This window comes from Talpa europaea (genome assembly GCF_964194135.1).
Source record: "Talpa europaea genome assembly, chromosome: 13".
In the NCBI taxonomy this organism is placed as follows: Eukaryota; Metazoa; Chordata; class Mammalia; order Eulipotyphla; family Talpidae; genus Talpa; species Talpa europaea.
This window is the reverse complement of record NC_140080.1, coordinates 35,002,678-35,030,363: the sequence shown is the minus strand read 5'-3', so window position 1 is coordinate 35,030,363 and position 27,686 is coordinate 35,002,678. Positions and strand designations below refer to the sequence as shown.

At 55.8% G+C, this 27,686-nt stretch overlaps 1 protein-coding gene across 1 annotated transcript; it reads left to right on the top strand.

Annotated features, from left to right (window-relative positions):
- Positions 1 to 34: 34 nt before the first annotated feature.
- On the top strand, positions 35 to 21,838 carry PCDH1 (protocadherin 1; the record flags this gene model as incomplete). Its single annotated transcript, XM_084252241.1, has 5 exons — positions 35 to 155; positions 8,010 to 8,872; positions 11,788 to 13,983; positions 19,163 to 19,382; positions 21,444 to 21,838. Exons 1-5 carry the CDS (start codon positions 116 to 118, stop codon positions 21,836 to 21,838), a joined length of 3,714 nt encoding a protein of 1,237 aa, XP_084108367.1. The 5' UTR covers positions 35 to 115.
- Positions 21,839 to 27,686: the final 5,848 nt, after the last annotated feature.

The following is a 27,686-nucleotide window of genomic DNA, read 5'->3' as shown; positions in this document are numbered from 1 at the left end:
GGACACGAAGCCGCCGGGGCTGCTGCGCCCAGAGCCAGCCGGAGCCGGAGCCTGAACCGCAGCGCCAGCCCGAGCGGTGCGGAGCCGCAGCCCGGGCCGGGGCCGGTGGTGGCTCATGGACAGCGGGGCGGGCGGCCGGCGCTGCCCCGAGGCGGGTAAGGATCCGGCGGCGGCTCCCGGCCCCGAGCGGCCATAGCCGGCGGGAGCTGAGGGAGGGGCGCTCGGCGGAGCGCGGCCCAGGGGCCCCCTCGGGGCGCGGGGGCTGAGGTGGGGGCGCCTGGGATCTCCGAGTAGGGGTTGTGGCCGGGGCACCCTGGCCTCCAAGGCCCGCAGGTAGAAGCCGATCGAGGAGAGGGGTACCGGACGGACCCCAGCCTCGGCGTCCCGCACCCGGGACGCTGGGAGCGGCGGGGGAAGGGGACCCTGGATCGCGCGGGATGGAAATGGTTCGGGGAAAACGCGCAGTACCCAGTTTGATGGTGGTGGTGCGGGCCCCCTGAGGACGAAGCCAGCAAGGACCCGCATCCCCAGCGAACGCGCGCGCGCGGGCACACACACACACACACACACACACACACACTTGTTGGGCGACCAGCTCGGATCACTCGGGCGCTTTTAGTTCCCTGCGGGCACACGGAGGGCCAGACCACTGACATATGTACGCGCATACATAAATCCGTACATATGTGCACACACATACCTCCCGCACACCAGCGCCCACTGGGGCACCGGCACTAGCTCAGAATCCGTTTCAGCGTCTGCACGGTCAGCAGCACGGACGCACATCCCATGGCTAGAGCAACAAAACACAGCCGGGCGTGACATTTGCGACACGGGAATACAAACAGCCCCATGCCCTCATGTAAGAAGGTTCAGGCCATCGCTAGCCAGACGTACCCTGAAAACCTAGGCTCTCATATATTCTTTTAAGGAACACACCCTACCATACTCCTTGGCCAGAAGCGAGGTACACAATACAGGTCTCGTGTGCACCTCTCAACTGCACCCACATAAACACACAACCCAGTGTCTCAGCACATGCTTGACGGCACACACCCTAACACAGAAAGTGGCACCTCCAGCAGCGCCTATCACAAACAGAATCCATTGCTTCACACGTTTCAGCACTGGGTGTCACACACACCTTACACCAACAGTGTCACATTACACCTTGCAGTATACACACACATACACACACACACATACATACACGCAGTTCCTCCCCCTCGGTGGGCAGATTCCTGAAGGGGAAGCGGCCGGGGCCTCCGAGCCAGCCCCTAGCGCCCCCTCACCTTAATCACGACATTGTTATTGTAAATATCCGCGGAACCCTGGGGGCCCGCCGGACCGGCTTCCAGGCTGGCGCCTCCCCCACCCCCACTCCGGGGCCGTACCGGCCGGGTATTCCCGGAACCAGCTGGACCTGGCAGGCCCGCCATCCCGGCTCCCTGGGGCTCCAGGGATTTATGTCCCTTTGCAGCGGGTGCAAGCTTGGAGCGGTGCTCGCGACCCTCTTTGGACCGTTTTTGCTAAGGTTCCCCAACACACCTGGGTTCCCAGCACACCTGGGTCCCGCACACCTGTGTCTCACACACCTGGGAGCCCCCTCAACGGGGTCCCGACTGCAGGCCCCAATCGAGTGCATGGGCAAGGCCCTGGGGCCAGAAGGAAGATCACGGCACGAACGGGAGCAAAATTGGTAGGCCAGATAAACTCGCACCCTTTTCCCCCAGTTACCCTCGGTAGCCCAGACCTCTGGCCTCAGTTTCTCCAACAGTGATCGGTGACCATTCTTTCCGGCAGAAAATATCCGGGGTCATGTTGAGGTCTTTGAGGCTTGAGTCCGGGGCAAAGACCCCTTTTCTGTCCACCGCGAGAGCGTTGGTTTTAAGAGAATGGCCCTTCCCGGCGGGGTTTGCTTTGTGATTCCGGCGCCGGCTCCCTCCCCGCCGCCTCCTGGCGTCCGCTGCGCGGCTCCCGCCGACGCCCGATTGCTGGGGACCCTAGGATGAGGCCTGAGATGCGGAGGAGGAGGGATTCCCCGCGGCAGTTCGTAGGACCGAGCGTGAAAGGGACCCGCTGGCCGAGGCGTGTTCTCACTGCGCCGCGCCCCCCTCCTAACCTGGAGCCCCCGAGACTCGGCCCCGCCGGTGGGGGGAGGGGTGGGGCCACCCTGAGCCCGAGAAGTAGCTATGGAGAAATAGCTGCTGTTCCACCCCACTTCCCCCACCCCAACCCCACACCTTACCACCCCTCCACTCCCGCGTCCTCTGGGGGGAGTGCTGCGTTTGTACAGGGAGCGCCCGCTGACCACCGCGGTGTAGACCGTGCAGAGCCCAGGACTTAGTATTGGTAGATGCAGGGAGCCTTCCATTAACTGCCCTGGGCCCAACCCTAGGTAGCTGTCAGGAAAGAGGGTACTCTGAGAGTGAATGTGGCAACCCAGAGGCCTGGAGGTAGAGGAATGCCGGGTATTACATTCTTGACATAAGGGTCTAGGAGAATTGAAATCTGTAATTACAACTAGACCAGGGCATGGCGTGGAATCCTGGGAAGAGGATTGAGAAGGACCTCCAGAGATGGCCAGGGACAGTATGGTAACTGAGCAGGTCCGGTTTTAGTATTGGCCATGTTTAGGCCTCCTCTTTCCCCCCCAGCTTCCTCTCCGCAATTCCAAAAGGAACTTCAGCTAGAAAGGGGTGTCTTGCTGGTCTGGCATCCTCTGGGCTGCTATGGCTACTTGGAGGAGGAGGTGGGCTGGACAGAGACAATCTGGAGAAGAGTGGAGTGAAAGGGCCAGGAGCAGGCCTGCAAGGATGGGGGAGGGGCTGAAGGACCGAGGGGGAAGGAAGAGGCCCTTCAATTATGAGGGAGTTCCCATGAGCAAGGAGAGATGGTGCTGGAGAGATTCTTCTATATTCCACATCTATATTGAGGGCCTACTAACTGCAAGGGCTCATGGTAGGTGGTGTGGATGTAGTACAGTAGTAAGATTCAAGGGTCCTTGCCTTCACAGCTCTTCCCAGGTGGCAGAATATGGGTTTATTTGTTGAATCAAAGAACACCTACTGCGTGCCTGATGCTGAAAATAAAATGCTCTGTTCCATGATTGAATGATATACACATCTGTCCTTTACCATGTAATGGACCCTAATGCATCAGATTGCATTTAATCCTCCCAAATAACGTCAGAGGCAGGATTATTTCCATTTCATAGTATGGAAACGGGTTCAGAATGGTTAAGTCACTTGGCCAAGGTCACACAGCTGGCCGGTGGTGGAGCAAGGGTTTGAACCTCAACAGACTGACTCAGGAATGTAGGTGCCTGGAAGTCCTGCAGAGGCTAATGGGAGATTGTGGCAGAGGAGTTGAGGGCTGCACACTCATTCACGGTGGGAGGCCTCTGAATCTCTCTACCCCACATCCCAAACAGGATCTATGTCCCTTAGTATTTTGTGCCCCTGGTGGCGGTGGCTATTGTGTAACAGTGCAGGGGTGAGGGTGAGGGATCAGAGCTGACCTGGTGACTGTGATAGACATGGCTGCTTCTAGTGTTTACTCTCTGGTCACAGCATTCAGCAGGAAGATGACCCTGGTCCCTGAGGTAGACTGGAAATGAAGGTGCCCGGCAAACCCTCACTGTTCTCTGCTTTCTCCAGATATTGACACAGATGGTGTTTTCCTTAGCCTTCCCTGGACTCTGCTCTCTTACAACTCCCTATGAAGTAAAGCTTTGATTTCTCAGGGTCCTCGGTGCCTGTGTCACTGGGCAGAGGGGACACCCTTGCCAGGAAAGCAGCAAGTGCCCGGGGAAAGGACAGATAAGGCGCCAGTAACTTCAAAGGCGGCTGTCTGGGACTAATGACTCCCAATAACGAACTACCGGGCAAAGTTCAGGGATGGTGGGGGCAGGGCTCTCCTCACTGCTGGCCCTGACTGTTCTGAATTCCCTGCATCCCTAGAAGCCTGGGATAGAGAGAAGGGCAACAGTAGCCTCTGGGGCCTGGGGGCCTCGGGGCCTCGGGCTGATCAGCCCCTGCTCTAGGCTCTTCTTTCTCTTCCCCGGCTTGCCAGGCAGGTTTGGCAGCCCAGGAATGGGGTATGTGTGTGTATGGGAGAGGGGTCACAGGTACATAGTAAATATCATATTCGATTGGTTTCCCTTCTCCCCATCCAGCCTTTCTCCCAGCCTCTGGGATGTGAAGAGGCATTTTACTTCATAAGTCGTGACTCTTGCACCTACTTTTCTCTGACCTAAAGACAATTTATTACTCTTTCTGAGCCTCAGTTCTATCATCTGTACTATGGGGAACAGGGTAATAATACATAGTACCTGTTTCAGAGGGCTGAGAAAATTAAATGAGATAATGTATGTAAATGTAGTAAGGTCTCAGGGATGTTAGCTGGGATGATGATGAGTGATGACAGTGATGATGATGGAAAAGGTGATAATGATAGAATTTGTACTTCTTTCTTAATTCAAGCGGACCTAGTGTGCCTCGAATGGTTCCCAGATGGTCCAGGACCGTTGCAACACAATTGCCTGGAGGTTTCCCATAGTCCCACCCCCAGAATCAGAATTCCAAAGGGTGGGGCAAGGTAATACCCTTTGTAAAGACACTCACCGGGTGCTTGAAGGCCTAAGCGCTCTTCAACTCTTTTCCCCACTCTGGGCAACCCCCAACTCCATTCCCCCCACAACTCCTCCTATCTCTGATGAACACCCTTCCTCTCCCTTTCCTTGCCTGGGATATTCCTCTGTAGTTCTCATTCCAACTTAGAAGTTGGACTACCGCTGTCCTCTCCTGACTCCCATGCTGGCTGGAGGTAAGAGATCTCCTCAGGAGACAGGATGAATGAGGGAGAATATGTGTGTGTTGGGGAAGGTCTAAGTATGCTGTGTTTATGCTGCATGGGCGGCCTGTGGGGCTGGAGTCCCAGCTTATGACCCTAAAATTGGAAAGGAGTCCCTGCTAGTGGGGCCTTAATATATAGACCATGGACTTCTGAAGTAGTAGCCTAAATTTGTGAACTTCATTTTTCTGGGGAAATCTATCACATTTTCAAAAATTTCTTAAAGGGAGATGTGACCCAGAAGGTTAAGAACCCTTGATCATCTGGAGAGAATGAGGGGAAGCATGCAGTCATTCCCACAATTCTCCTCTTTGTGAGGATCAGGGTAATTCACACCTCCTCCCTTGTAACCCCCATCCTCTGTGACCTACTGGGAATGGTATACATAATGTGGGGTATGTGCTATGGGGGAAGGGCAGGATTAGGTGCCCAGCAGGGAATGAGGTTCTCTGAGGGGGTGTGGGGTTGGGGCTTCTAGTGGTGAGATGGGCCCTTTGCCAGGTCCAGTCCTCAAAGGCAGAGGGGAAGTAGCCTGGAGGGTGGATCCAAATGGAACATCATATAAATTCCTCCTTCTTTTAAAGAGATTAAGATTGCAGCTGGGAACAAACATATACTCTAATCTGATAATGGCCTCACACTCCGAGCACTGTAGTGCTGCTGAGTGACCAGGGAGGGGCTGAGCTTGGGGAGACTACTCCGAGGAAGTGAAGTGTAAGGAACCTGCATCTAGTGAGCATTTGCTGGGTGTCTACTGTGAACCCGAACAGAGAAGGAGTAAATTTGGCCTTTCTGTGGGTTCTCAATGGAGTAGAGGAACTGGGGAATGATCAAGCAAAGATCACACAGAATGTGCCAGATAGGCTAAGCCTGAGAGCTAGCATCAGTCTTTAGGAACTAGAGCAAGTGCCTACTATGTGCTGGGTCCAGGGTGATGTCCTGAGGATGTAGGACTAAACATAGCAGAGCTTCTCCTGCTCTTGCCTCAGACTCGTAGGAAAGACGATTTCCAAATTATTTCTCAGACAGCTACATCACTACAATTGTAAGTGCTTGGAGACACCATTTGGTGAGTACTCAGCATTTGACCTACATGCTCTCTCACTCCCTAGGAAACAGATAGTATTATCCCCATTTTACAGAGCAGGAATCCTAGGCTCTAAATCATTTGCTCAGCTCATGCAGCCAGGAAGTAGGCAACTAGGGTTTGCCTCAGACTGTCTGACGTCACAGCCCATGTTCTCCATCCTGCTGCCTTATCAAGTGCCAAATGGGTACAATCAAACAAAACTACAAATAGCTATTGAAGCAGAGCCCTTGTTAGCTCCGCTTCTGCAGACTGCATCTGTCTTGTTTTCCCAGTGCCCAGGGCAGAGCCCAACACAATGTGAGTGCCCAGTAAATGAGCACCTACAGTATGCCCAAATTTGTACACGGGTCTGAGCTGGAGGGTGAGTGGTGGGGGCCCTGTCCCTTCCTTCAAGATGCCTGGTGTCTGCCTGGGGAGCAGGGAACACAGGAATACGTAACAATACCAGAGCTTAACAACACAGGCGGGCGGTGTCCCAGGCAGAAGTGATTCATGGCCTCGAGACTGAGACAGACAATAAGCTGCTGTGAGTTGGAGGAAGGAGAGGTCACCGTGGGCTGGAGAGGCCTGGGAGCCAGAGGGTGCCTTCACTGGGGGTGGGGGTGATCTGTGACGGGGCCTGGAGCAGGTGTTCCAGATGCAAGTAGGAAGGTACTCTGTGAAAATGCTGGCCCAGAGTCTTTGGATTTGAATTCTGAGCTGGCCAGGGTTTATAGGGAAAGGGAGAGGGAGTCGACACTAGAGGAGTAGCCAGCAGGTCTTGTGGGGGGCTGAAATGTACCCCCTTCAAAAATGCAAGAGGTGGACTGTAGAAGTGGATTACAGGAATAATGGAGGTCGCCGCTTACGATGGGCTAGGGCGCACACGGCTCCAACTGGAAGAAATTGGCAGGAGAGGCAGGTATGAGGTAGGACTGGACTGGCTTGCATGGGAGAGGAGTCAGGTGTGAAATAGGGCCCAGGTGTTTATGAGGTTAGGTATCAAATAGGCACTGGATGTTCATGGAGAGACCAGATGCAGTATGGGCAGCGGGGGAGGAGTGGTCAGGGAAAGGCTGGTGGTGTCATCAGCAGCTCTGTCCCAGTTAGACCTGCTGGGTTCCCAGTTGCTCAGGACAAGCCAGGGCCACTCCCAATACCAATTCTAGAGCTAGTCAGACCTGCTACCAGCATTGACCTCTACTCTCTTCCACACACCTGTGCAGAAAGGCAGTCCCCGGCTGCTCGAAGGCCAGATAGAGGTACAGGACATCAATGACAACACACCCAACTTTGCCTCGCCAGTCATCCCACTGGCCATCCCCTCTCCACTAGTGGAAATGGAGGGCGAGCTGTGTATGTGCAGGCAGGCCCCAGTGCCCAGGGGCACATGCATTTGGTGGGAGGTGGGGAGGACTAAGGCCAACTCCCCACCCTAACCATTTTAAAGCTTTGATCAGTGCCCAATTCCAGCTGGCCATTTAGGGGGTGGGGGCATTGGGTACATCCATCAATGAGTGATTACTATCAGAGAAGCGGGACTTGAAATGTCACACCTCGTGCATATAGCCTGACTTGGAACTCCGAATGGAGAAAAATAATATGTTGCCCCCTCTCACCATCCAAACTGAGTGACCCTCTGCAACCAAACCGAGTAAAGACCAGGGCCTGGGGACCGTAAGGGAGTACCTGTGACTCTTTCCTACCATGGGTATGTGGGGTGCTAGAGACCTCACCCTTCCACTTGCTGTCTCTCCTATCTCAGTATCAGGGTAATTACCATGGATGACTAAAGCAGGATGCTGGTGAGAAGGAGGTGTTGGGCAAAGCACAGAGTAGAGAGCTGGGAGGGAGAGGGAGTGTCAGGCGGGTCAGGGCGTTCCATGGGCGGGAACTGCTTAAGACCTGTCCCATTCCTGTAACACCAGCTGCGGGTGAGATTTGGGCTTCTGTGCCGCCACTGAGCCCTCCTGGCAGGAGAGGAGCATGTAGGTGGGAGAGGGAGAGTGGGGGCTGACTCTGGGTAGCCTTCAGGGCCAGGTTCCTCCTCCTAGCTGATCACCTGTTTGAACTCTTCCCCTTGCAGCCCTCCTGATTCTGGAGCCTGCCAGGATGGGGACCCTGAGGCCCAGCCCAGGCCCTGGGGGGCAACGGTCATTACTGCCTCCCTTGCTGCTGGCACTGGTGCTCCTGCTGACTCCATCCCCAGGCCATGCCACTCGGGTAGTGTACAAGGTTCCAGAGGAACAGCCGCCCAACACACTCATTGGGAGCCTCGCAGCTGACTACGGTTTTCCAGATGTGGGCCACCTGTACAAACTGGAGGTAGGCGCCCCGTATCTGCGGGTGGATGGCAAGACTGGCGACATCTTCACAACTGAGACCTCTATCGACCGTGAAGGTCTCCGAGAGTGCCAGTACCTGGTCCCTGGCGAGCCCTGCATCCTGGAGTTTGAGGTCTCGATCACGGACCTCGTGCAGAATGGCAGTCCCCGGCTGCTCGAAGGCCAGATAGAGGTACAGGACATCAATGACAACACACCCAACTTCGCCTCGCCAGTCATCACTCTGGCCATCCCCGAGAATACCAACATCGGTTCGCTCTTCCCCATCCCGCTGGCTTCAGATCGCGATGCTGGCCCCAATGGTGTGGCATCCTATGAGCTGCAAGCCGGGCCTGAGGCCCAGGAGCTGTTTGGGCTGCAGGTGGCGGAGGACCAGGAGGAGAAGCAGCCACAGCTCATTGTGATGGGCAACTTGGACCGCGAACGCTGGGATTCCTATGACCTCACGATCAAGGTGCAGGATGGTGGCAGTCCTCCACGTGCCAGCAGTGCCCTGCTGCGAGTCACCGTGCTTGACACCAATGACAACGCTCCCAAGTTCGAGCGCCCCTCATACGAGGCCGAGCTGTCTGAGAACAGCCCTATAGGCCACTCGGTCATCCAGGTGAGAGGCCCCTCTATCTAACCCAGGGTGATGCACATTTAGAAACGCAAGCCCATCCCAACCAGAGGTGAAAATACCCTCCACTTAGGGAGAAACTGCCAGGGTACTGCGGTGAGACCTCTTCTCCCTGTCCCAGCCAGGTGACACCTCCCACAAGCCTCCACCCTGACCCTACAGGTGACAGGATCTTCCTCTACTAGCTACTTAGATGACAGTAACATAACATGTGTACAGTATCTCCTCCATTCCCAAGACAGAATCAAGTTGGCACAACCCCTGAGAAGTAAAACCGCCTCCCAAGTCAAATGATAGCTTTCTCAGTCAAGGGAGCCAATTTTGTCCAAGTGGAATCTCTCCCAAGGTAAGCATGTCTTCCCAGCCAGGGATGGTTCCCTATGACCAGGTGAGAATTTCCTGGAGCTGGAGGACTGAGCTTTACTTTGCCCCTCCCTGACAAAGTCAGATGAGATCATTTTAGCCAGGTGAGTCCTCAGAATTCTAGAAAACTGTACTCAGATATCCATATACTTGCTTCCCTCCCTAGGCATGGGGTGCCCATGAATGTGGGGTGCCCAGCACAGTGGAGGGGTTGGTTGTCTCTGTTAGTTCTCAGCACCCCTCTCCATGGGAACTGCCCCAGGGGCTGAGCAGCCTGGTGGGGCCCAGGCCTGGGAGGGAGCAAAGAAAGCGTCCCTGCAGACTGGTGGGTGTATCTCCCGCTGTCATCTCTGCCTGGCTTTCAGCCAGCCCCGGCTCCTTTCTCCTTCCCCATGGGCTGAAGCTATCTGCCTTTGATGTGAGTTTGCTGAGGAGGGTTCAGCCTGCCTTGCACACCGTTACCCATCCTGGGAAACCCTTCCACTTAGGTCCTCACACTGAAGTGGAGCACGGGAATGAGTTTCAACCTTTTTTTAGAGGCTGGTGGACTGGAACCTACAGAACAAAGACTGAGAGAGGGGAGACAGACAGTCGGAGATGGTGAATAATAATAGCCTAGGTGCCAGGCACTGTTCTCAACACATTATGTGTATCATATCACTTAATCCCCACACTGCAAGGTAAGCATTATCCCCATTTTACAGATGGGAAACTGAGCCCATAGAGACAAGTGACTTGCCTATTATCATCCAACTGATGTGTTCAGATCCTACCTTGGCCACATCCCAACAGTCTGGCCTCAGAACCTTTGTGTGCAGCAGTTACCCCACCTCGTAGAGGGACGACGCATGAGAATGGGGCAGAGATGAGGCTGGAGGTAGCCAGGGCGGGAGAGAGGAGACAGTGGGCACAAGGGCAGAAACACAGAGAACAGAGGTGAACGAGAAACAGGCAGGCGTCAAAGAGGCACAGGGACAAGGGAGATAAGATGGCTGAGAGGCAAATGAGAAGCTGATGCCGAGTCTAGAGACAGCGGGAATCAGTCATAAAGTTGGTGACCTGTAGAGACAAAGGGAGTAGGCTGGGGAGGGGGAGGGGCTCTCATGGACAGTGACATTTTGGAGAACCCCCGCTCAGGCATCTCCACTGGTGTAGAAGTCTCAGCAGAGAGGAGGGAGACTGGCTGTGGCGTGAGGTCTACTAGATGCAGTGGTCAGTGACACTGATTTTCAGAGATGGACAGATAGGAGGGTGAACAGATAGATAAAAAGAGAGAAAAATGACACTTAGGGAGCACTTTCCATGTGCCAGACAGTGTTAGGCCTTTTTACATGTATTATTCCATTTAATCCTCACCACAACCCTGCAAAATAGGTTCTATCATTACCCCATTTTACACATTTTTTAGACTGAGGCTTGGGTTGGTGGCCCAAGCCTCAAATGGGCCCAAGGTCACAGGGTTAGTGAGGAAGTGCCTGAGCTGGGATTTGAACCTAGGAGTCTTCTGCTTTGCTCCCTAGAGACTCTGCTGCCAAGTAGTAATGCCTTCCCCACCTTCCCCCTCCCGCCAGAGCCTCACCTTCTGTCTGTCTGTGACATAACTCCCACCTAAATATTTCTCCCTGACCACTGGTACCTCGTGGTCAGTCCCACCTGGTTCTGTTGCCCCATTACCACCCTTGTTTGTGTAGATTTGGGCGGACTGTGCGTCGGGGTTGGCGTGGGAGGGCGTGCCCACTGCAAAGGGACAGACAGTTCATTGTTTGATGCTGGGAGCCCAGCCTGCTGCCAGCAGGCTCTGTGGCCTGCACCAACCCCTCCCTCCTGGCCACAGGCTCGGCCGGATTCCTCAAGTTGGTGCCTAGCCAGCACCAGCCAGCCAGCCAGCCAGCCAGCTGGGAGGGGAAGAAGCTGCTGAAACAGGTTTCCCCAGTTTGACAGAGCAGTGGCCTGGCGGCTCCTTCTGACCCACATCCTTACCTAGCTGCTTTCAAAAAAAAGCCGTTTACCTGTGGCCTCCAGGTGGGCATGTCAGTCTCCACTCATGTGCAGACACACATGCACACATGCATAGATAACCATACAGTCTCACTCAATCATGCGCGTGTGTATTATACATACAGGTGCATGCATACATACCATCTCTACTGCTCACACTTTTCCAGCTTGCAGAATGGTTAAAGGCCATTTGAATCAGGTGGAATAGCTATACTACTTGCTAGATGGATCCTCATCCCTATATCTGGGGGGCTAGTACAGGAATGATAAGTAGAGCCTAATTCCACCCTGTCCCATAGCAGCTGCACAGTTGAGGAGTTGCAGGCTGTATCTAGACTCCTTGGAGAAAGAGACCAGAACTATCTGCCACAATGTCACTGCTGGGAAAGGGCAGTGCATGAGTGGATTTTGGAAAGGGTGCCATGTTAGAATAGGTGTGCCTGCCATGTTTGTTGGAAAGGCAGCACATGCGTCCCTTAATTTGTTCTCACTGGACTAACCCAGCCTTCTTTCCCTTGTCTTTCTCCTCTGCCCTGTAGGTGAAGGCCAATGACTCAGACCAAGGTGCCAACGCAGAGATTGACTACACGTTTCACCAGGCCCCTGAAGTTGTGAGGCGTCTTCTGCGGCTGGACAGGAATACTGGACTTATCACTGTGCAGGGCCCCGTGGACCGTGAGGACCTAAGCACCCTGCGCTTCTCAGTGCTTGCCAAGGACCGAGGCACCAACCCTAAGAGTGCCCGTGCCCAGGTGGTGGTGACTGTGAAGGACATGAATGACAATGCCCCCAGCATTGAGATCCGGGGTATAGGGCTGGTGACCCATCAAGATGGGATGGCTAACATCTCGGAGGATGTGGCCGAGGAGACGGCTGTGGCCCTGGTGCAGGTATCTGACCGAGACGAGGGAGAGAACGCAGCCGTCACTTGTGTGGTAGCAGGTGATGTGCCCTTCCAGCTACGCCAGGCCAGTGAGACGGGAAGTGACAGCAAGAAGAAGTACTTCCTGCAGACCACTACCCCGCTGGACTACGAGAAGGTCAAAGACTATACCATCGAGATTGTGGCTGTGGATTCTGGCAACCCCCCACTCTCAAGCACCAACTCTCTCAAGGTGCAGGTGGTGGACGTCAATGACAATGCACCTGTCTTCACCCAGAGCATCACTGAGGTTGCCTTCCCAGAAAACAATAAGCCCGGTGAAGTGGTCGCCGAGGTCACTGCCAGTGATGCCGACTCTGGCTCCAATGCTGAGCTGGTTTACTCTCTGGAGCCAGAGCCGGCTGCCAAGGGCCTCTTCACCATCTCGCCTGAGACTGGAGAGATCCGGGTGAAGACATCCCTTGATCGGGAACAGCGAGAAAGCTATGAATTGAAGGTGGTGGCAGCCGATCGTGGCAGCCCCAGCCTCCAGGGCACAGCCACCGTCCTCGTCAATGTGCTAGACTGCAATGACAATGACCCCAAGTTTATGCTGAGTGGCTACAATTTCTCAGTGATGGAGAACATGCCGGCGCTGAGTCCAGTGGGCATGGTGACTGTCATTGATGGGGACAAGGGGGAGAATGCCCGCGTGCAGCTCACAGTGGAGCAGGACAATGGTGACTTTGTTATCCAGAATGGCACGGGCACCATCCTCTCTAGCCTGAGCTTCGATCGGGAGCAGCAAAGTACCTATACCTTCCAGCTGAAGGCAGTGGATGGTGGTGTCCCACCTCGCTCAGCTTACGTTGGCGTCACCATCAATGTGCTGGATGAGAACGACAATGCACCCTTCATCACTGCTCCTTCCAACACCTCCCACCGGCTGCTGACTCCCCAGACACGTCTTGGTGAGACGGTCAGCCAGGTGACAGCTGAGGACATTGACTCTGGTGTCAACGCTGAGCTGACTTACAGCATTGCTGGTGGTAACCCTTATGGACTGTTCCAGATTGGATCACATTCAGGTGCCATCACCCTCGAGAAGGAAATTGAGCGGCGCCACCATGGGCTGCACCGCCTGGTGGTGAAGGTCAGTGACCGTGGCAAGCCCCCACGCTATGGCACAGCCTTGGTCCACCTTTATGTCAACGAGACCCTGGCCAACCTCACACTGCTGGAGACCCTGCTGGTCCATAGCCTGGACACACCACTGGACATCGACATTGCCGGGGATCCAGAATATGAACGCTCCAAGCAGCGTGGCAATATCCTCTTTGGCGTAGTGGCTGGCGTGGTGGCTGTGGCCTTGCTCATTGCCTTGGCAGTGCTTGTGCGCTACTGCCGGCAGCGGGAGGCTAAGAGTGGCTACCAGGCTGGTAAGAAGGAGACCAAGGATCTGTATGCCCCCAAGCCCAGCAGCAAAGCCTCCAAGGGCAACAAAAGCAAGGGCAAGAAGAGTAAGTCCCCAAAGCCTGTGAAGCCAGTGGAGGATGAAGATGAGGCTGGGCTACAGAAGTCTCTCAAGTTCAATCTGATGAGCGATGCCCCTGGGGACAGCCCCCGCATCCACCTGCCCCTCAACTACCCACCTGGCAGCCCTGACCTGGGCCGCCACTACCGCTCAAACTCCCCACTGCCTTCCATCCAGCTACAGCCCCAGTCACCCTCGGCCTCCAAGAAGCACCAGGTGGTGCAGGACCTGCCGCCTGCAAATACATTCGTGGGCACCGGGGACACCACGTCCACGGGCTCTGAGCAGTACTCCGACTACAGCTACCGCACCAACCCCCCCAAATACCCCAGCAAGCAGGTAGGCCAGCCCTTTCGGCTCAGCACACCCCAGCCCCCACCCCACCCCTATCGCGGGGCGATCTGGACTGAGGTGTGGGAGTGACAACTGTGTAGGACCTGGCGTGCTCACTAGCTCGCGTGGGGCCCACGCAAGCCAGATGTGGGAGGTGAGACCAAAGATCTGGCGGTGCCGAGGCCTTGGTAATGACACTGCTGCCTCATCCAGGCTGATTGAAATTGAGGGCGGGTATGTTTTGTGTTCTCCTCTTCCCCAACCCCTCCCCATTGGAGAGAGAGCTGTGACTTGTGAAATCCCAGGACACTGGACTGGCTGCTGGGTCTTGCAGGTGGGGGGGGATGGGCGGGTGAGGAGGTTTGGAGGCAGAGTGGGAAGGGAGGTGGAGAAGTCTACTCCAAACCTGGGAGTAGACTGCCTGAGACCAGCCATGGGTGCTTCTCTAGAGGGGAAACCTGGAGACCTGGGCTCCTGGTGGGGAACCGGGTGTGGCCTTTGTCAGGGAGAGGGGTGTCCTCATTTGTGCCTTCTGTGTGTATTGTGTCACCCTCTTCCCACCCCAGGCTCCTGGGGCTGGGCCCCAGCTCCCCTACCCCAGTCCCAAACACTTATTCTTGACAATAAAGTTCTCTATTTTTGGAGTTTTGGTTTCTTATTTTCCTGGAACTGAGAGAAGGAGTGAGAGAGACTGGAAACGTAGGTCCTGTCCCAATTTACCCACACCTTCCCACATCCTAGACTGACCCACTCTACCTAGTCCAGGTCTTAACTGACCCTGCCACATCTGCCCTCCTGTCCAGGTCCAAAGTGCCCTTCCCAGCAGCTTTCAAATGCAGTTGTCAGGCAACGTGTACCCTTACCCATGTTTGTGAGGCCTTCTCCCTAGGAATGACACTCTTCACCAGGAAAGGGCAAGTGGAGACATACCCAAGTTCTGCCCATTCTCCCTTGGCTAAGACTTGACCTTTCTGAGCTGCCCAACCCAGCAGTCCCTGACAGATAGACTTAAAGCACCTGGGGAGCTGGAAGTCTAGGGAGAGATGGAGTGCAGCCTGCCTGCCTCAGGTAAAAGAACCTCTTGATTATACCTGTCAGTGTCCCTCAGGGCAAGATCTTCTCAAGTCTCTTTCCCAGCCCCTTCATCTCACCATCACTCAACACCCAGCAATTAGCTAGCCTCCCCTGTGTGTCCACCAGGATCACCAGCCTGGGCTGCTGGGTGGGGAGGCCCAGGGAGAGGGAGGGAATGCTCAAGTTCTTTGGGTTGACCTGCTTTGTACCCACTCTTAGGTGCTCCCTGCTGACTGGGGGGAAGGTGTCCTGGTACTGCCCTGCCCCCTACTTCAGCTCCTTGCTCTGATTACCCTGGGCTGCTGGCTCTCACTCACTCACTCACTCACTCACTCACTCACTCACTCACTCACTCTCTCTCTCTCCTTCTCTCACTTCTTGCTCCCCTGAGTATGCCCTGTCTCTGGCTGTGCCTGAGGGGGAGGGAGGCTAAAGTCTGGGTGAGGGGCCTGAGGTCCTGGGGGAATCTCTAAGGCCAGAGGCAACCTGTCTCCATGGTGACTGAAGAGGCTTGAGATATTCCCAGGAGGTCCAAGGCGCCAGCTCACTATAATTCTGTCCACAAACTCCCTGATGTCCTGGAGGTACCCCCAAAGTAAAAACTCCTGGGGACTTTGAAGGCATGGGGAAATGAAATCTGGTTTCATCTCATTTCACTTGGGTGAATAATCATCTCTACAACCTCTCACAACTCCTGACCAACCATTTTTTCCTTTTGTTTCTATCCTTGCCGCCACCTCTCTCTTCTTTCTGTTCCTTTAGTTCCCTCATTTCTTTTTCCTTCCCAGGGTCTGAGGGGTTATCCCTTACGCTGCTGCAATCCACCCCATCCATGGAATCACATTGAATGCTTTCTCCCAACATTTAGACACAACCAAACCAAAACACTGTTGTCATAGGCCGGTTCCTACTGTGTGCTGAGCATGGCACTAGACCCTGAGGAAAAGTGGTCATACTTTACAAGCCATACAAGTGATGAAACGATGAGGCAATTGAGAATCTTAAGTGTCTAGTGAGAAGTGCCATAGGAAAGCTTTCCCAACTTGTTCCACTGCTTCTGCTACTACTCGCTTCCATTTTTTTTTTTTTTTGAGTCCTTGCTAGGTGCAACGTACCATGCTAAGCATTTTACGTGATCATTCAATGCTCATAACTCTTGTGACACAGGTCATTACAATGCTCATTTTACAGAAGTGAAAACTAGTTAGTGGTGAGTCAGAATTCCAACAAAAGGCATCGGGAAATCACATTTCCAGAGTCTGCTGTTATCCATTATGCTATAAAAACGTGTTCCATGATTAAGTTAGTTTTGGTAGTAGGAGATGCACTATCACATCAGGTGGTTAAAGGCTCTGTGAAACCTCCAAGAAAGGGAGAAGTAGTTAAAGTTTGTGAAACTCTGGGATTTCAAAGTTTCCTTGCCCATATTTCCCCCCTCCCATTTTATGAGAACCAAAACATTCACAGGACATGGGTGTGGGCTTCTGGGAGGAGAATGTGAAGCTTGAGTTAGCTCTTCACAATGAGCAGGAGTCAGGTGGGAGGTGGGGGAATCACCAAGTGGAGCCAACTCTTGAGACAGAATCGAGCATGACCATGACAGCTGGAGGCAGGGGATGGGCAGAGAGAAGTAGTCTGGCTGGAACAGAGGGCCTAGGGGAGAGCTGAGAGCTGATACTGGAAGAACTTTGGTTATATAGAGAGGATACAGAAGTTTGGCCAAAAGTTTCTTAAGAGAAAATGGGAGCCCCATTTTTGGATAAACTGAATACTTAAAAGTTCACTGGAATGTAGGGTAGGCTTAAAGGGGGTAGAGGTGGAAATAGAGGACTGAACCTCTAAGGACTGAACTAAGATGGTGGCCATGGGTGGGCGGGGGGGGGGTGATGGATGGATGGATTTGGCTAAACTTAGGGAGAAAAGATCCATGAGGCCAAGACACATTTAGAAATGGAGTAGAGATGAGGACTGAAGGGAGAGCTACCAGCATTCCCAGGTTGATATATCAGAGCTACTGGAAGGTTGCTCGTGTTTGGAGGCTATATTGAGTCTGGGTGATAGGACAGTGATGAGTTCATTGTCCATGCAGAACTGATGGAAGAAACGAAGAATTTCATTTCAGACATGTTGAATCTGAAGGACCAGTAGGAACAGCCAACTGTAAATATCCAGAACTTCAGGACTAAAGTTTGAGAGATTTGGATCTTGGCTTAAGATTTGATAGTCATAGAATTATAGGGGATGTTTAGTATTGAAAATAACCCAACCTTCCATTTTCCAGAAAAGAATCACAAAGAAAGAGACCTGACTAGTAGTAGGTGGGGCAGAAAGAAGCCTTCGATTGTGGGTGTGGATTCTGCAGGGAGAGGGGGCTACTAGCTAAAGTCTTAAAGAAAACTGAAAAGCAAAGCCTCGGACGCCAGACTGCCCTCTGTCCCCAGCACCCCTACTGGAGCCTGTTCCCTCAGACGCCAGGTGGACAATGCTTCTTTACAACTGCAGTCCCAGACGTCCAGGTCAATTGGGGGGACTCTATCTGTCATTATCCAGACCCTTCAGTGGTTTGGATTACAACATGGATCCCAAGGATTGCCCGTTCCTGAAGATGGGATGAGAGCCTAGGTGGTAGGAGGTTCTGCTTTCCTGACAGCCTCCCCACCCAGCAGCCTTGATTGGAATGAGATTGTGTGGAGTCAGGAATGTAGGTCTGTGAACCCCATCTCCCCCCCACCACCATCTTGATAACCTCTTATTAAGGCTAGTAAAGACAAAGCACTACTACCAAAGTCCTAGAGAATTGGAGGGCACCTGGAGACTCATCAGCGGGGCCCTGAGCCTGGGCTGCTCCCACCCCTGGCCTCCAGGGCCCCTGGGTCTGTGCCCTCCACAACTCCTAATTTCAGGTTGGCAAGAAAGTCAGTGGCGGTCCCAAGTGGGTGTTTGGGTGACTGGCTGGTTGTGCCAAGTGCCAAGCCGAGGTTGCCAGGTTCCTGGGATGATCGTTAACCCATGGCAGGCAGGCCAGGCTGCTGGCTGGAAACAGCCTGTCGTGGTTCCACTGCCCCAACCCCAGCCCCCAGTCTAAGCTTCTAAGTCCTGGCTCCATCAAGGTGCCTGCCCCTCCCAGAAGCTCTTTCCGATTTCCTGATTTCCTCGAAGGAGTCTCCATTTGAGACCAGCCTTCCTCATCCCTGATGGATGCCAAGCCCCTCCTCCCATGCCCAAGTTCTCCAGGGCCTTGCCCTCTATAGTTTTACTCCGTTTCCTGATCTGGAGGCCTCAGAGTCGCCATTGTTCTGCTTCCCCACCCCCACGGTGCCCTGGCTTGTTAGCAGGCTGACTTTCCTTCTCCCTTCACCTCTACCAGGTCTCTGGGGGAATGCAGTGGGGCCAGGGGGGCTAAATGGGAGGGGACTCAGCAGGGCTTCCCGAGGCTGCCTCCACAGTACAACCCAGGGGTGAGGAAAAGAGGATCAGAAAGAGGTTGGCATCTCGTTTGGATGGAGGAAATGGGAAGTTACAGAGCAATGAGACAGGTGAGATGGAATCTGGGAGTTGGGGGGTGTGCTGTTTGGAAACTAGGGGACTGTTCTGGTGCTGGTGAGCTGTTTCGGAATGAGGGGTCTGTACTGCTTTTCCGGAACTGTTGGAGATATTGGAAGCTTGCTGGTGTTTGGAGGCTCCACTGGAATTAGGGTTGTTGGCTGCTGACGTGCTATTCTGGTGTTGGCTGTCCTGGAATTAAGGGGAGGCTGTGCCAGTACTGGGAAGCTGTGCTATAACAAGTGGTTGTACTGGACCAGGCTTGCTGTAGTGGCCTGGAGACCAGAGTAACACTGGGGCCTCTGCTGTATTGGGACTTTCAGTGTGTGGTCTTGGCTGTACCGGGAGGGAACTGTTCTAGAATTAAGGAGTGGGCCTCGCTAGGCACCTGTGCTTCTTGGGGGGCTATGCTGTGCTGGAGACTGGGTCTCTTCTTGGTTGCTGCTGAGGCCCAGGGGGTCAGGGGGTAGGTGCTCTGGAGGTGGGCTGGCTAGAACTGAGCCCTACTATGGTGCAGGCCCTGCCGGGCAGGGTGGCCAACCCACAGTGACATTCCCTTTCCCTGCAGTTACCTCACCGCCGAGTCACCTTCTCCGCCACCAGCCAGGCCCAGGAGCTGCAGGACCCATCCCAGCATAGCTACTACGATAGCGGCCTGGAGGAATCAGAGACACCATCCAGCAAGTCATCCTCGGGGCCCAGACTTGGTCCCCTGGCTCTGCCTGAGGATCATTATGAGCGCACCACCCCCGACGGCAGCATAGGAGAGATGGAGCACCCCGAGAACGGTGAGGGCACCCCGAGAATGAGGGGAAGCCTGAGAATGGTGACATAGCCTCCATACTCTTGGACTCGTGTGTTCAGCAGTAATCATTGCGTTGAGTGTCTCCAGTACACGGTTACGTCATCCTCACCACCACTCTGATCTGAGAACTTTTTTGTGCCCAATTTACAGTGGAGGAAACTGAGGTCATTTGCCCAGAATCACATTGAGGAAATGACAGTTCAAACCCAAGCACTACATTACACTGCTTCCTAGGAATGGGACCCCCAAGCAGGGGGGCCAGAGGGTTCAGGTAGTGGGAAGGGGACCTTGATGAAACCTTGAGGTAATGAGGGTCCCTTAACGGGTCAGAGGGGCTTGAGAAAAGGAAGGAAGACCTGGGATGCTATGAGGAGTTCAGAGAAGGGTATGATGGCCCCCTGTGGGAGAGGCAGGAGAGGGCTTGGCTGAGGGGGAGAAGGTCTAGGGTGAGGAAAGGCGGGTCTAGGAGGGCAGTGATTTAGTGGGCAATGAGAGGGAGCTGTGGGCTGCAGCAGAGGTCACGTGGGAGTAGATGGTAGTGTGTGTTGTCAGAATGTGTGTGTAATGCGTGTGTGAAGGGTCCAAGGTGGCCTGTGGAGGGGCAGACTGAATAAACTTCCCCTTGGGATCGAAAGACCCTCCCCCCAACTTGAAGCTCTCTTTGGGTCTCACGCCCTCCTGCAGTCCAAGCACCCACAAGTCCCCTAAAAGATGAAAAGTTCCACACCCCTACCCCTTGGGCATAGAGCCTTTGTATAAGCTCCCAGGCCCTAAATCTCAGGTGCCCTGCACCCCACCCTGCGCCTCCATTCGCGATCTCATGCCCGTCTCGTCCTTTTTGTGCCCGCGCAGAGCCGGCTGGCCGGAGCAGGCCCTGAGGTGGAGTGCCAGGTATGTGGGAGCTGCTCTGGGGTCTGGGGTCTGTGGGACTCGGCCCAGCACCCAGCCCCGCCCACCCGGTGCCTGTGCTCTGCTCTGTGCCACATTGGGTCCCCCAATTCTGCTCTGAGCAGAAGAGGGCTGGCAGGTTGCAGGCTAAGAACAGAACTGTCCCCTCCTCACCTGGCCCTGGCAGGAGGCCAAGCCAGGATGGGTGGTGCCAGGGGAGCCTCCAAACACCAGTCATGTCCCTGAGGGGGGTCACCGTCTGGTACTGTCCCCAAGTGAGGGCGGGACAGGGGCAAATGTGACAGGAAGTGCTCATGGCCCAGCCGTTCCCATGGATACCCCTGCTGCCCAGCAACCACACCGGCTACTGCTGATGTCAGGCGGCCAACTCCTGTTCCCATGGGTGTTCTGGGCAGGGAGCAGGGTTAAGGCCAGGGGTGGTGGTTGGTGTAGGGGGCTGGCGTGAGGTGGGAAGGGGCTGCATGAGTGTGCTTGTGGGAGTGTGGGTGTCTAAAGTGTGAGTCCCCTCCCTATGGCTGTAAAGCAGGGCTTTGATGGACTGTGGCAGTGGGGGGTGGTGGCAGGGTTCCAGGACAGCCTCAAGCCTGGTGGTTGCGGGGATTCTCAAGGAAGGTACGTGCCCGCCTGTCTGAAAATGGAGGTGCCCAGTGTAGATTTGTGTGTCCATGCCTTTTTGAAGCATAGGGGTGTGTGTGTGTGTGTGTGTGTGTGTGTGTGTGTGTGTGTAAGTCCTTAAATGAGGACAGGGGTTTCCTCGCCCCTGTCAGAGGGGAGGCTTTCGTGTTTAAGCCTGTCTGGAGCCAGGTAACAGAGTGTAGAGATGAGCTGTGTGTTTGTGCACCTGTCTGAGGGCACATTTGGTAGGTGTGTGAGAGGAGAGCTGGAGGGTGGGTGAGGATGGAAGGATGTGTCTATTTAAGGATAGGTTGTGTGTATATGTGAGAGAGAGAGGAAGAGGAGCACAGTGGCTGGTGAGAGGTGGTGCCGGCTGGGGAGCATGTGTACCTGTGAGCTCAGCGGGCAGGAAGGGGTGCGCGATCCTGCTCTGAGGCAGAGTGTGGTGCCAGTGGGAGGTCATGGAGCTGAGCTCTGCGAGGCTGCCTGCCTGATCACTGTCCTCCACTCTTGCCCGCAGACCTGCGCCCTTTGCCTGATGTCGCCATGACGGGCACATGTACCCGGGAGTGCAGTGAGTTTGGCCACTCTGACACGTGCTGGATGCCCGGCCAGTCGTCTCCCAGCCGCCGCACCAAGAGCAGCGCCCTCAAACTCTCCACCTTCGTGCCTTACCAGGACCGAGGAGGGCAGGAGCCTGCGGGCGCCGGCAGCCCCAGCCCCCCGGAAGACCGGAACACCAAAACGGCCCCCGTGCGCCTCCTGCCCTCCTACAGTGCCTTCTCCCACAGTAGCCATGACTCCTGCAAGGACTCGGCCACCTTGGAGGAAATCCCCCTGACCCAGACCTCGGACTTCCCACCTGCAGCCACACCGGCAACTGCCCAGACAGCCAAGCGCGAGATCTACCTGTGAGCCCCCTTCTGGCCGGCCGGCCCCCCTCCCCAGCCGCCGGCCAGCTCCCAGATGGGCCCATTCCAGGGCCCCTACTCCTGTCCCCTCCAGCGTGGACTCCCTGGCCAGGACCCCGAGTGGGGGGGAGTGCTGGCCTCACGACCATGCTGGCCCTTTCCCCGTGCAGGGTCCAGGTCCTCCCCTCTCTTCACCACCCAACCCCAGCCCCAGGGAGCCCCTTCTTTTCCTTTATGGGGCTCCCCCCAGCTGATGCCCAAGAGGGCTCCTCTACAATGACTAGGCTCCCTTCCCTCGACTTCCAGGGAGCACCCCCTCACTTTGGGCAAATGGTGGAGTCAAGGATGGGCAGCACACATTTAATTCATTGCTTCCCACGTGGCCGACCAGGGCTGGGACAGGATGCCCCCATTCCAGCCTGGAAGCAGGGCTGAACTGGGGAGCCCCTCTCCCTGGAAACTCCCAGAGGAAACCCTTGGTCCCCCCAGGGGCTCCCTGAAGGGCTTTCGTTACCAAAGGTGGGGTGGGGATGGGGGTAGGAGTGGGGCGGAGACTTTGTCTTCCCTACTGCTCCTGGGCTGGCCCACCTGCCTGCCACATGCCCAAATCTGGTCCCATCTGGGCACCCCCTTCCCCGCTGGTCATGCAGTGTCTGTATATAAGGACCTTGGAATGATGTCCCCATTTCTGCCTGATTTGCAACTTTTCTTGTTGATGTTGTGTTGTCTTGGGGGACCCTGGGGGGGACCTGCCCTGTGCCCCCTCCTCCCTGCCGCAGTGCCCCCCACCCAGGCCTCTATTGTTCCGTGTTGTAAATACCCCTGGGGCCGTGGTGGGATGGGGGTGCAGGCCAGGGAAACAACGGGTGGGTGGGGGTGGGATGGGGGTAACATTCGCCTATCAGCAGAGCTGGGCTTTTATTTAATTTTTTTTAAAAATACAAATCTCTATTTTTTTGGAACTGTTGCGCTGTGCCCTGGGGGGGGATCCCCGCTCAGGCTGGCCCTCCCACATCCAGATGAGCATCACAGAGGGGCCCTGAGGCTGTGGGGGGCAGCTGGACAGGGGTGGGATGACTGTGCCTCTGGCCTGGTTGGGTGGGTTGGGAGCAGGAAGGTTTGGTCAGGGGGTGGCTGGTTGCTGCCCCCAATCGGGGGACCTGCACCCTGCCCCCTCCCTGCCCCCCACCCCCCAGCCCCTGCCATGACTGACCCTTCAGCCTGTAAAACCACCATTGCCTTGATCTCAGGGGGTGGGAAGGGCTGCCTCAGGGCGCCCTGGGCTCCAGGCCCCCTTCTTCCAGTTGGGCTTCCCTTTGCCAGGGTCAAGGGTCCTGTGGGGGAGGGAGGATTGGGGAGCAGAGAAGCCCAGTCAGCCATGATGAGGTGGGATTTCTTTCTTCACCTCGGGGGGGCCAAGGGTGTGAGGGGCATCCTGCAGAGCTCCCATCTCCCACTGTGGCCATCTCAAAGCCTCAGTCCCTCCAGAAACCCCCACTGCCTTGGCCCATACCTCTCCAGCTCCCCAGGGGCCCAGGCTGGGAGGCTGGAGACTCAGGGTATGGCCCTTGCTTGACTTAGTCTAAGCTTGGGGGGTGGCCCAAGTGTGGGAGGGGTGGCTACCGGCTGCTGGGTCGTCTGGTGCCTTTGGGGGCTGTGCTACTGGGGTCTTGACTCCTGTAACCCCAGAGACCCCACCTCCACCCCAGAAAAGCCAGGGGACTGAAGAATCATCCTATTCTCTGCTCCTCACCCTAAGTTGGCCTGGGGTAACAGTGCTGGGAAAGAGAACATTGTTGGGCAGGTGACCCCAGCATACACAGCCCTTCCATGGAGGGTAGGGGAGCAGAGTGGGCTGGGGTGGCAGCAACCACGTCTAAGGTTTGGCCAAAGGCTCCTTTCCCTGGGGGAGGCCCAGAAGTGGGCTGGGGCTAGTTAAAGAGACAGCCCTTACCCCCTGCACAAACGGGGCAGGTGCAATAGTGGTGGTGTTGGTAACATGAGGTGCCCAACCCGTGGGGCAGTGGCCTCGAGGGCTGTCCTGGGTCCTGGAGGTCAGGATTCTGGCAAGAAGATTGTATGAGGTCGTTTGCTTGGTGGAGACAGTGGTCCCGACAGGAGGCATTCCTGGGGTCAGTGGACTCCTCCTGGAAGCCCCTGGTGGCCTGGGCACCCTGCCCTGGTCTTGGAGACCCTTGAGCACTGAGTGGAAGGGCAGAGGAGCATTTTGCACAATGGAGAAGCCAGAAGGAAGGGGGTCGCCCAGATGGCTTGGGAGGGCTGAGAAGCACAGAGGAGGAGCCCTTCCCATGGGTGAAGGCAGAGTTCCCAGCCCCCTGGTTGGGGTCAGGGTACTGAGTCTGTCACCACCTGGGCACTCGAGAGGTGAAACCAAAGGTGGGCAGGGGATGGGTGGCAGCACTGGGGACCACCCCATTGGTCCTAGGTCTGTAAAGCCCTTCCCCAATGCCTTGTGTCGCGTACAGTTTTATGTACAAATAGGCGACATTTGGCCAGAGGAGACACCCCCCCCCCACCCCCAGCCTGACCCAGTCAGTGTCTTCCTAGCGGGGACCTAGTCGGTCCCCACCCCTGTACTTCAGAGCATGTCTCTTGGTAGGGGAGGGTATATGGGGACAAATTTCTCTCCTAGGGTCCCTAAAGTGTCTCACATCCTGGGGGGAGGATCTCTGGGGCATCCCTCACCTCTGGGGTCTTCCTAGGCCCTATCTCTCCCCTTGGGAGTTTTGGGGGGACATGTATTCCCACTGGGGACTTTTAGAGCATGTCTCCCCCCCCACACCCAGGCTCTCTGGGGAGCCTGTTTTCTTCCCAGGGTTCCTGGGAGTACTTAAGGCATGTCAGTCTTGGGCCATCCCTCTTCCCAGGGAAGGGGGATATCTCTGAAGCATGTCTGGGAAGGGATGTTTCTGGCCCGCCCCCCTCCCATATCTCCTCTGGGGGGTGTCTCTGACCTGCAGCACTTTGGGATGAGACTGGGCAACTCTGAGTTGTCTTTTCTCCTAGGGGCCCTGGGATACCTCTCTATCTCTCCTGAGAGCCCGGCCTCTGGAGCCATTTCTTCCTTGGGTGGGGGCTGTCTCCTGGCGTTGGGAGGGCTTGTGTTAGCCACGAGAAAGTCTCTTAGGGGGCGTCTCCATGCGGGACTTCTCTGGGATGGGGGGACTGTGTCTCACCCAAGGGTTTCCTGGGCAGGTGTGCCTGCCCCTGGGGAGCCGGGAGACTGTGTCTCCTCGGGTTATCTGAGTGGGGAGGGGGGCCGTGTCTCTCTCGTGTGTTGGGGGGTGGGGTTGGGGAGGGAGGGTTCGGGCACGTCGGGTGCCCACACTGGGGTCGTGTTTCTCTTGGTTCGTGCCACTTCCCACCGCCTCGCTCCTCCCGGGAAGGGCCCCCACCCCGCCCCCACTCCACCCTATCCCCGGCGCTGCGAGCACAATCCCGTTGATTTGTAATGATTTCTGTCTCTTTCTGTCTTTCTCTTTCCCTGACACCCCCGCCCCGCCGCGAGCATGCGCAGGCACCGCCCCTCTCCTCTCCGGTTCGGTTCGTTTCCGGTTTGTTTGCTGAGCTGTCAATGAAAGACCCGTGTAATTATTCCCGAGCTTTACAATAAAAGTGTGAAAACCGGACCCACTTCGCTTCTTCCTGGCCCTCGGGCCTGCGTCCCCGGGACAGGGGGAACTAAGTCCACAGCAAAGACTTCGGAGGAGGCCAAAAGGACCGGGTCGGCGCTAGCGGGATGGAGACCCGCACTGAGATTAATGGGTGTCACGCGGGGATGAGGCAAGAAGACGAAGACTGAGGACAGACATCTCCTTAGCACACCTCAAAGCCCCCCCCAACCTTATCCGCTGCGCCCGACCCGCTCCTGGCAGCGCATCCCCACCCAGAGCTTGGGGTGGGTGCGGCGCAGGAGAGGTTTGCCTGTGCCGCCTGTGTGTATCCATCCCTGCTCCCCGCTCACTTGGCAACCAGTATGAATTGCGGAACTGGGTGGGAGAAGGGGCGGGAGACATCTGTCTGTCTGTCGCTCCCTCCCACGCCCAGGAATGAGGGTTGGAAGTCGATTTAAGGGACCCAAAAAGGTCTCAGTCCCCATCTCCGATCGAGTCTTCTCCGCCCCCACCCCCACCCCACCCCCACCCCCCCAGCCTTGAACCCCCGCCCCAGCTTCCCGGCCCGAGCGGCCCGGGCGCCTCCGTCCGGCTCCCGGGTAAACATCGGTTCCGGAGAAGTTGAAGAACAGAGACCGGATCAGCCGGTTTCCCGGCCCCGCCTCCCGGGGCGCCCCTCCTCCCGCGGGCGCTACAGCCGGCTCGTGCCCCCTCCCCCACCCACGGAGCGCGGCCCAAGCTCCCGGGCACTCGGACCCCGGGGTCGGTTCAGCAGCTGGGATTAGCCGAGTGTAGAGACTAATCCTGGATGAGCTTCCTTGTAAACCCGGATAGAGCCAGGATGGGGGAAGAGCGAGGGGGTCGCAAGTGCCCCCTTCTTATTCTTTCCTGTACGACGGGTATCACCGTGCCTGGCACCCACTCTAGCCCCAACCCAGGTCCCCTTGCTACATTCGGAGGAGGCTGGCGGTTGATCTGGAAGGAGTGGGGTGGGGCAATCAAGAAGAAACCACTCAGATCTGGCCTGATCTGTGGCACCCTGAGAAAGGCTTTAGGGGAGGGGGGCAGGGAGAGAGAAAGGAAAGGCAAAGGTCTCTCTGGCAGTCTCTAAATCCATAAGGGATCAGGTAGGTTGCTACCTCAGTGTGCAACCCCTTGCCCCCCACCAAACCTCCAGTTACAGAATCACAAACCCTGCCTCTATAACTGGGGTGGGTGACCAGCCCCTAACCTTGGGGCCTCACCTCCTGAATCTGGCACTGAATCAGCCAGAGCGCCCCACATATCCCCACCCTGACTTGGCCAGAAAATGGAGGTGAAGAACTCCTGTTAAGGCCAAGCCCTGAAAAAGATGTCATAGGTCATGGAAGTTGGGTGCTAGAATCTTGGCCCTGCTTGGTTCACTCATTCTACAACCATTTCCAGAGTCCCTCCCTTGTGCCTTCCCAGCACAAGGTACTGGGACACCTCAAGAATGACACACGGTTTCTATGGGAAAGGCAGACTGGTAAACAATGTGTTCAGCCCTGCCCTGAGCTGAAGGAGATATCGCCCTGCTCCCTCAGGAGTCCAGAGGCTTTCTGAAAGGGGTGGTGCCAGAGCTGAGTCCAGAAGGGCAGATGGAGACTGGCCCACTGAGAAAGGAGTCAGCTTTGCAGACTGAGGGAATCATCTGCACCAGGGCCTGGAGTGAAGGAGGAGAAGGTGAAGAGAGCAGGAAAAGTTGGAGAGGAAGGTAGCGGCCAGAACTATGGGGGCTCGCTGGTGCACCTAAGGAACTTGGATTCAAGGAAAGGATCCATTGAAGGACTAAGTCAAGGTTTTATTTACATTCATTACAGATCGCAATTGTCCTGCTCCCTTCTCTGCCCCAGATGCCTGGGTTGGGAGTGTACATACAGACAGACAGGAAAAGGAACAGGTGTTTAGGGGAGGTCCCCACCTCCTCCATCACACCTGGATGCAGAGAGACCTAGTGGTATGACCTTGGGCAGGTGACTGAGCCTTGATTTCTTCATCTGTAAAATGGGGATAATGGTGTTTGCCATCACAGAGGATTATTGTGAGGCTTCCATGAAATCCTTTGTCTACTCTTTTATTGAACACCTACAACATGGTAGGCGCTGTGCCAGGTTTTGGCCCAGGGCACTGAGTTAAGACAGGCAAGGTCCCTACTCCTTGGAGCTCACATTCCAGTGGCGAAGACAGACAATAAAC